Source organism: Pinus tabuliformis, chromosome 4_2 (genome assembly GCF_031772625.1).
Source record: "Pinus tabuliformis cultivar Carrire ecotype Pingquan chromosome 4_2, CPIR1, whole genome shotgun sequence".
NCBI lineage: Eukaryota > Viridiplantae > Streptophyta > Pinopsida > Pinales > Pinaceae > Pinus > Pinus tabuliformis.
This window is the reverse complement of record NC_142304.1, coordinates 210,035,324-210,045,472: the sequence shown is the minus strand read 5'-3', so window position 1 is coordinate 210,045,472 and position 10,149 is coordinate 210,035,324. Positions and strand designations below refer to the sequence as shown.

General features: G+C 37.4%; 1 protein-coding gene across 1 annotated transcript; it reads right to left on the bottom strand.

Annotated features, from left to right (window-relative positions):
- Positions 1-6,510: 6,510 nt before the first annotated feature.
- Positions 6,511-9,102, bottom strand: LOC149168853 (zinc finger protein WIP6-like). The gene is made up of 2 exons (XM_089428448.1): positions 8,015-9,102; positions 6,511-7,351 (listed from the first exon to the last, which is right to left on the bottom strand). The coding sequence occupies exons 1-2, from the start codon at positions 8,615-8,617 to the stop codon at positions 6,905-6,907; spliced, it is 1,050 nt and encodes a 349-aa protein (XP_089284574.1). The 5' UTR covers positions 8,618-9,102; the 3' UTR covers positions 6,511-6,904.
- Between the last annotated feature and the right edge of the window lie 1,047 nt (positions 9,103-10,149).

The following is a 10,149-nucleotide window of genomic DNA, read 5'->3' as shown; positions in this document are numbered from 1 at the left end:
TAGCATTTGATATCATGTTTGTTTAGTGTATTGTGTTGGTAGCCATGCTTAATTATATCTTATATCCAGCATGGGTATGTGATCCAGATTTATGAAGGAACGAAATGAAATATAGATATGAAAAGAAACACAGAGATACAACGAAAACATAACTTCAATTCATTAATAACAAAGTACTGAAAAATTGTTATAAACAGAATGGAAATAAACTAGTTTAGGTGATGGTAGTTTATCTCTAAGAAGAGATGTGGGGGCTACATGCATCTCAATTGTGTTACAATGAGGCTCAAGGGCCTTTTTATTATTGAACAACAAAGGGAAACCCTAAACAACCAAAACCCTAACAATAGGAGATGGAATGCTAAGAGTTTGTTGGCCTTGTTGGGGTTAGTTGGACAACCAACTTCCCAAGGTCGTAACTTGGACATATGATCTCCATTTGGCACATACGATACCTTGCTAGAAAGATCTCTTTGAGCCTAAAAAAATCAGTTTAGGGGATCAAAACAACTCTAAAAGTTTAAGTCCCAAAAAATTGCTAAAAATATTAAATTGTGATATAATCAAGGAAACTAATGAAACTAGCTAGAGGTCCAGGTGGAATAGGCAGGTGGCCACCAATATCCACCTGGATTAGTATGCCTACCATGGCAATGACCTACATGATTTAATGTTAAATGTTTTTTAGGTATTGACTAGTTTCTTGGTCCTTGACTCCTTCCTTGTACCACCTCTCAAAATTTTCCATATTATAATGTATTTTTTCCATTCATTTCTCTTTTAATATCATACATTAGGGGGAATTTGTTACAATTTTATTTGACATGGTAAAGTTAGAGGATAAATCCATCCAAGTTAGTAGGTTGAGATATCTTACTTTTAACCTTGAGAAGGCAGTACTAGAAACTTCATCACTCCAATCAACCTTAAATAAGGTGATACATCACTCAGTTGCAGCTTGCAATGAGTGATAAACATGTCACCATTGCTTTATATGCATTAGGATAGAATGGTTGACATCCCTAGCTTCTATAATTACTCAAACCCAAAGAGATCAACTCGAAGAGGATGTGGTGCCTTGTCATATGGTTTGAGATTTTGTTCCTAATACTAACTTCTCCAAGCCCTGGGTGTCCACTTTCATCCTACCATCTCCTTGAGAAGCCTACATAAGGAGACCATTCTTAAGAGAACATGGATAGAGAGAGTAAGAGAATAAGGAAATGTTGGTGAAAATCTCAAAGTGAGCCTTAATATCAACCAACCAAGAGTTGAGGCCAAGGAGATCAAGAAGGGTTACATACATCCCAAGGTATATGATTCTTGTATGTTGTCATTTCCATATATAATATATAGATCTTTTGATTTCTTCCCCATGTGCAATTGTTTGAAATTCATTTGTGTTGGATTTGAATTGATTTGAGAGATTTATATTAGATCTGGTTTCTCTAACCTTGCATTTTGTTTAGAAGAGAACTTGGTGTTGGTGTTTGTGTGTAGGTTGTACGTGTAGGAGTGAGGAGTAAGGACTCAAGAGGCTAAAGCAAGATCTCCATCATCCATCATCAACCAAGATTATTATAGGCATCATCACAAGACATATGCTTATATTACCCTTCTTTTCCATTTTATGCAAGGAAAATGGAGAATTGATTTAAGGGTAGGGATTACAAATGGTCTATCCCCATATTGGGACCATTATTGTTCAACAACCCAATTAACAATTTAGACACTCTTTAATTGTCAACAAAATTACACTAACTATCTTCGAAAGATCCAAAGATGTTATGAACCTGTTTTTTCAACAATACTGACATCCACACTAAATTCATGATGAGATAATGGAATTCAAGAGTGCCACAAGCATCCAAACACTCTATATCCCTTATGATATTTAATATCAACATGACCCCATTCTCCTTCAATTTAATCCTCAAGTGAATTGGAGCATTGGTGTTTCACATATTTGCTACTAATCATTGATCATGTACCATAAAAAAACAACTCAAAACCTTCACCATTCCTTTCTATTAATTTTTTCCTATCAAATATTGTTTTTCCACAAGATTATACTTTCACACAACACCTATAGAGCAATTTGAATTTTTTTATCAATATACCTCCATCTAGAAGTGTCATAGTTTGATATTTTTCACTAAGCAAATATAGATAGCTCTATTTGATTGATGAGCAACTAAGTTATGATTGATGAGTATTGATAACCAAAAACTATTGCTTGAGTTGAAAACAAATTATTGAATTTCATAAGCCTCCTTAAGCCACTCACAAGCTATTGCTATTTTATTGAATAGCATAAGATGCAAGAATAACAAACATTTCATAAAAATAGATACATGGCTATTGTCCAACTAACCTCAACAATTATATATATGATCTCCATTTGGCACATATGATACCTTGTTAGAAAGATCTCTGTGAGCCTGCTGCGAACCTAAAAAAAAATTCGTTTAGGAGGTCAAAACAGCTCTGGAAGTTCAAGACCAAAAAAACTGCTAAAAGAAGTAAATTGTGCTATAATCAAGGAAACTGGTGAAACCAGTTGGAGGTCAAGGTGGAATAGGCAAGTGGCCACCAATATCCACCTGGATCAGTATGCCTACCTTAGTGATGATCTACATGATTTAATGTTAGATTTTTTATAGGTATTGACTAGTTTCTTGGTCCTTAATTTATTCCAAATTATAATGTATTTTGGCCATTAGTTTCTCTTTTGATATCATACATTAGTGGGCATTTGTTATAACCCTATTTGACATGTTAAAGTTAGAGGAGAAATCCACTGAAGTTAGTATGTTGAGATATCCTACTTTTAACCTTGAGAAGGCAGTAGTAGAAACTACATCACTCCATTTAACCTTACATAAGGTGATGCACCACTCAGTTGCAGCTTGCAATAAGTGATAAACAGGTCACCATTGCTTTAGATGCATTAGGATAGAATGATCGAGGTCCCTAGCTTACAAAATTACTTAATCCCAAGGAGATCAAATTGAAGAGGATGTGGTGCCTTGTCAGATGGTTTGAGAATGTGTTCCTAATACTAACTTCTCTAAGCCCTAGGTGTCCACTTTCATCCTCCCATTTCCTTTAGAAGCCTACATAAGGAGGCCAATCTTAAGAGATCATGGATAAAGAGAGCAAGAGAATAAGGAAATGCTGGTGAAAATCTCGAAGTAACCCTTACTATCAAGCAATCAAGAGTTGAGGCCAAGGAGATCAAGAAAGGTTACATACATCCCAAGGAAAATGATTCTTTTATGTTGTCATTTCCATACATAATATATAGATCTTCTGATTTCTTCCCCATGTGCAATTATTTGATATTCATTTGTATTGGATTTGAATTGATTTGAGAGATTTAGATTAGATCTAGTTTCTCTAACCTTGCATTTTGTTTGGAAGAGAACTTGGTGTTGGTGTTTGTGTGTAGGTTGTACATGTAGGAGTGAGGAGTAAGGACTTCAAAGGCTAAAGCAAGATCTCGATCATCCATCATCAACCAAGATCATTACAACCATCATCACAAGACGTAAGCTTATATTACTCTTCTTTTCCATTTTATGTAAGGAAATTAGAGAATTGATTTAAGGGTAGGGATTACAAATGGTCTATCCCCATGTTGAGACCACTATTGTTCAACAACCCAATTAACAATTTAAACGATCTTTAATTGTGAACAAAATTACACTAACTATCTCTGAAGGATCCAAAGATGGCATGGACCTGTTCTTTCAACAATACCGACATCCACACTAAATTCATGATGAGATAATGGAATTCCAGAGTGTCACAAACATCCAAACACTCTATATCCCTTAAAATATTTAATATCAACATGACCCCGTTCTCTTTCAATTTAATCCTCAAGTGAATTGGAGCATTGATGTTTTTAGATGTTTTTAATTGATGAGGTATTGTATGCATATCGGCTATTGATCATTGATCGCGTACCATAAAAAACAACTCAAAACCTTCATCATTCCTTTCTATTAAATTTTTCGTATCAAATATTGTTTTTCCACAAGATTATACTTTTACACAACACCTATAGAGCAATTTGATATTTTTTACCAATATACCTCCATCCAAAAGTGTCTTAGTTTGATATTTTTCACTAAGCAAATATAGGTAGCTCTATTTGAGATTTCCATTATCCTAATAAATTTACATACTTGCAAGACCAACTAAGTCATGATTGATGAGCATTGATAAGCATCAATTGTTGCTTGAGTTGACCACAACCTATTGAATTGCATAAGCATCAGTAAGTCAATCACAAACTATTGTTATTTTATTGAAGAACATAAAATGCAAAAATAACAAACACTTCATAAAAATGGATACATGGTTATCAACAAGTCATATAGCAATTTAAATAAATGTAAAAACATAATCATAGATTTAGAAATATTTAAAAAAAAATTGTTCTTAAAACTTCATCATTTTATTTTAAATTACTATAAGATAAAAATTTTGAAAGTTAATATTCAAAATTGCAATAAGCATTAATAGGTGTAAATAGTGACTAGGCCTAAGTATGTCTTAACACTATTTTTGCATAACTAAAGTAAGGAAATATCTAGAAGCTTTTGGCAAAAATGAAACTCTGCCGTTTACGGACTCCACTAAATAATTAATGATGAGTCAATTTACATCTACAAACAAATAATAATAATTATTCCCACTAGTAAATTTACAGAAAAATTATAATATGTTTAAAAAATATTAATGACTAAAATATTAATGGTCATGAAACACCTTTTCTTATATTACCAAAAGAAATGCCGATTATAATTACCTTAGAGAGTACACGAGTGATTATAATTACCTGAGAGAGTCCAAGAGTACAAATTTTGTTGTCCTTTTGACCTCTTCCGTATTTTTTTTTCCATTTCTTCCAAAATACTAAACGATTTACGGGGCACGCATGTTTCCAAGCGGTTTACTCCCTCCATACTTCATTTGGTTGAACAGGCTCTGCAACAGTGCTACGCAATCCTCTTCGCGTCGGCCCAAAGAACAGTTCCGAGATTTACACAAAATACCAAAGCATCAAGGACTGAAATTCATTTTTTATATTGACCTTCCTGTACATGCAAGGGAAGCTGCTGTAGTGTACATGGTAGAAAAACAAACGTGGGCATCATCAATTAATCAATCCAGCATAAATTTTAACACTCAGATCCACTCATAGTTGGAGCAGTCTAACCCTCACAGATGTTTTTATCTTTTTATTTAGAAATTGCATTGGTTTTTACTTTTATTCTTTTCGAAATGGCAAATAAATAAACTGAGCGCCCTCAAAAACTCTTGAAACACTTAAATTATGCAGATTACAAGTGGCAACTTTTGAAACACTTAAATTATACAGATTCTTGAAACACTTGGAATTATGGAATTGCAAGATTTTTACTTAATTTCAAATGCATAAATAAACTGGAGTGCCCTCAAAAACTCTTAAAACACTCAGATTCTTGAAACACTTGAATTATGGAATTGCAAAAACTCTTAAAACACTCAGATTCTTGAAACACTTGAATTATGGAATTGCAAGATTTTTACTTAATTTCAAATGCATAAATAAACTGAGTGCCCTCAAAAACTCTTAAAACACTTTGAATTATGAAATTACAAGATTTTCACTTAATTTAGAATGCATAAATAAACTAAGAGCCCTAAAAAAACTCTTCAAGTCGCAACTCTCTGAAACACTTAAATTATACAGATTCTTGAAACACTTGAATTATACAGATTCTTGAAACACTTGAATTATGCAGATTACAACATGCTAAAACGACATGGTCTTAAACATATCATAATAAATAAATGAGGCCATAATTCAGCTTACGAAGTTGAATTAGAGGTCAATGTGGCACCCAAATCAAAATCAAAATCAAAGATGGTTAAGTTGCAAAACATAGATGGGCGCCCAGATTCTTGAAACACTTGAATTATGCAGATTACAACATGCTAAAACGACATGGTCTTAAACATATCATAATAAATAAATGAGGCCATAATTATGGTCTTAAACATATCATAATAAATAAATGAGGCCATAATTCAGCTTACGAAGTTGAATTAGAGGTCAATGTGGCACCCAAATCAAAATCAAAATCAAAGATGGTTAAGTTGCAAAACATAGATGGGCGCCCAGATTGGACAGATACAAAAGGCTGGAAACAATCTGATCTGACCACTGCATTAACACGTACGTTACAGGTACCTTAGCATACAAGATTCAGCTAATCTGCCCCACTTTTTTTTTTTTGTTGATTTTATATACGTGGAACGAAAGCGGAGGCCCAGGACGGCCACGTCTCTGCAAGGCGGGCTTTCATCATTTAACCTACTCACTTCTTGCAAGGACGATGGACAATATTCTACAAGAAAATAAAGAAAGAAAGGGCTTTACAATGAATATATGAAACGTGCAATGTCACCACTCTCATACCATACCATACCATACCATTAAGGTACAATTCGCAGTTTTTGGTCTGAAATGGAATGCATGTGTCTAATTGTCATTGGAACTGCAAAATTTACTTACAGAATGTGAAGGTGAATGTGCGTGTTACAACGTAGTAAGTTTGTAGCAATCCATGCTTTTCTGTTATATTTGCAGACAGGCAGTGGCCTATCAACATTTGGACATTGCCCGTATTGACTGAATACAAAACATTGCGCTAGCAGTGATTAAATACATTATCTAATATATATTTTACAGGATTTGTGGTCTAATCTTCAGTTCGAGATTATGTATGCTTGAAAGTTGCTCGCGGCCCAATTTCTGAAAAAAAAAGTTAGACCAGCCGGAAGCAACAAAATATAGCCTAACGCCAGGCGCCAGGCTTGTTCTTCTGTAAAATAATTCATACATTTGCTATTGAGAAGTCCCAGAATAACCATCGTCCAGCTCTTCTGAAGATGCCGGGTCGTCGTCGTCTTCACAGGACTCGACCCCGTGCGGCGCGTGACCCTGTCCGAAGGCGCGGATATGGTCTTTGAGGGAGCGTTTGTGCTTGAAATCGGAACCACACATGCAGAACCAGAGCTTGCCGCAGTTCTTCTCGTGGGTGCGCCAGTCTCCGCGCACGGCAAACGCCTTACTGCATTTGCGGCACGCGAAGGGCTTGCTGCCGTGCTTTCGCTTGTAGTGGGTCTGTAGCGTTCGGAAGTCCTTGAGGGGTTTCGAACGCGGGTGGTCTATGCTATTTCTGCAACCCGGTGCACAGCAGTAACATGGCAACCGCATGATGGCTGAAGGCTTAGTTCCTCGCAACGAGTCCGGACCTTTTCTGTACTGGGATCCATGTCCCCACATGTGCATCTGCAATACAAAATTGATTTTCCACCAGATCAATATTTATTTTACAAGAATTCAATCTCTACTAGGTCATAAAAGAGTGCAATTATCTAATATGATATGCCATTATTTTTTTCTTTTTGCTTTTCTGGATCGTAGCTAGTGATTTTATTGTTTAAGTTATGAAATGTTTTCTTTCTTGCAAAAAAAAGAGATGAGTAAACCTTGCTAAGTAGAACATCTACCCTAAATATTATTTAGACCTCTCACGGCCATACTTTTCTCCAGAAATAACAACATATAATATGAACTTTGATGCATTTGCCACATTTTGTTTCTAGTAAGTTTTCTCAAGAAATAACAACATATGACGTGAATTTCTCCGGAAAAAACAACATAAGACATGAATTCAAGCTGTGAAAGTCTACAGACACTCAAATTTTGGAGAAAACTGTTACTTCTAGAGAAAAGTATGGCAAATGAGTAAAACCTAGCTAAGTAGAACATCTACCCTAAATGTTGTTGGACCTTTCACCGCCACAGTTTTCTGTAGAAGCCTCAGCATATGGCATGAACGATTCACACATTTGCCAGTTTGTTTTTAGTAAATTTTCTCTAGAAACAAGAACATATGACATTAATTATCACATGAATTCAAGCTGTGAAATCCTACATACACTCAAATACCTGCATATTGTTATAACGATTGAAGGTCTTATTACAGACAGCGCAGGAAAACTGTGTAGGGCCGACGAGAATCTGAGATGGTGTGGGGATCCAATATTGACCCATGGGCAGCCTTTCTTTCGCCTGGAAACACCCATCGTTAACGCTTGAAACCGCGTCGCAGTCCAGGGAAACAGGGGTTGGTGGACCGATATGCAGAGCCACGGTCACATTGTCGTCGGATTCCTCCTGATCGGTGGCGTAAGAGAGCTGAGTGTTGGATTTCTTGAGCGCCTGGTCTGTCTGGCCAGGCGGCCGCAGACTGAGGATGGGCTCCTCTTCTTCTTCATAATCATCGGCCTCGTTCTGAGGAGGAGTGGGTTTCATGTTGTGGGTTGAAATGGGATGAGCGTAAGGAAGGTGACGAATTGAGAGAAGGGAAGACATGAAAACAGAGGATGAGTCTGCCTGGGCGGGGTAGGTGGGCGGGGTGCTGTTGTCATATGGGAAAGGAAACCCTGCAGGCAGGTGAGAGACAAGGGGATCCATGGCCCATTCACAGTTGAATGGGAGACCATGCAATGGAACAGCAACATAGCTCTGGTGGGAGCTTCCCCAACTCATCTCTGCACACCTGTGGCTGAACTGTTTCTGCTTATTGACTCTCTTCCTCACTTCAAGTGCCTATCCACGTTCAGGACCATGAAGATGTCTGGTTGCAAATGGGCAGATGAGAGAAAGGTGATCTACACAATGGGCAGAGGAGAACCAGGGAAGGGAAGTGATGCAGGGATTGATTGCATGGCATAACAAGATCAGGGAAAAGAAGGGATGCAGGGATTCATTGCATGGGATGACAAGGGGGGCAGCGTAGAATAGAATAGACAAGGCAAATGGGGGCCATGGATTTTAAAAGAAAAAAAATCCGTCTGTGTCTCGATTACTGAACAGTACTGGGAGACAACTCTGGCACTGCGGACAGAGTGCAGTGCAGTTGCAGAACAACATCATGACTGATTGCATGCTCGTTCGCTCACTCGCCTCCATCGCCCTATTCTCACTTTTGACAAATTTTACTTTCTTTCCGCGGGGGAACAACCTCGGGAAAATAGCATACATTAGTAATAACAAGGCATAGCAGCGCTGGTTAAACGGCACACGTAGGTTGTTCCCTTAATTCCTAATTAGGGTAGGGCGGGGACATTAAGGGTATTGAATAACTTTTAATGCGTAGCTTAGGTCACAATTTTGCTCCGAAAACCACAGAAATTCTAGCATGATCTTTTGAAAAATATGTGGGTTTATCATTTTTTCTTAGAAAATTAATAGAATTTGATTTTGAAAGAATTTTAGATGCACTAAAATTTCTTCTTGTACTATATCCATTTTAATCCCACAATCAAATTTCCTCTGATTAAAATTGTGGCCTTGTGGCCTTGGTAGGCAACGCCATTAGAATAATTGAAGGTGGTGTTCACTGTTGTGTGAATGAGGATTGAGGGAAAAAGAAAATGACGAGAACGAGGTGGTGCACGTGCAGGAGGGCGGTGGTAAAGTGAGGCGGTGTGTTGACATGGGAAGGAGTAAGTAATAATGCAGTGGAGATGAGATAAGAAAGAGCCGACAAGGAACCGGCAGAGCAGGGTGCGGAACGGCGTACCTGCAGGAAAAGCGAATGCCCGCCCCTATTTCATTGGTACGCCTTCCTCCATTTCTGCCTCCCTGCTTCCGCGACACGTCCTTTAAAAAATCCCACCTTTTTTCATTTCATACTCATACTCATACACTCTCTCCGCCCCCTGCCTTGCATGTTGCAACATACACTGATTTTAATCTAATCAACTCTGAAACGGCCAACACTGGCATGTGATATCCCAGGGGATTTGCGCTCAATTCCTCCATTTGTTCATTTGCATGCCGACCAATACCCATTTTCAAATGCTTTAAAAAAATATTTGCCCGACGCATAACAAAATCCAACATCCATGATGTCCTGTACAGAATTCGAGACCGGCATAGATCCATAGTCACACCGAGAGAGAAAACACAGAATGGCTCTGCAAGCTCTTTATTCTCATAAATATTCCCACACTTTAATACGATCAATTAAGTATCTCGAAACGTTACATACAAAGCGTTTGTCATCCGATGTAACG

What these genes read in the sequence shown, in the direction of transcription:
- LOC149168853 (XM_089428448.1), bottom strand. Translation starts at nt 8,617, where the DNA reads ATGAGTTGGGGAAGCTCCCACCAGAGCTATGTTGCTGTTCCATTGCAT. An exon ending in ATCGTTATAACAATATGCAG is followed by an intron (nt 7,352 to 8,014) that starts GTATTTGAGTGT and finishes TTTGTATTGCAG; the next exon opens with ATGCACATGTGGGGACATGG.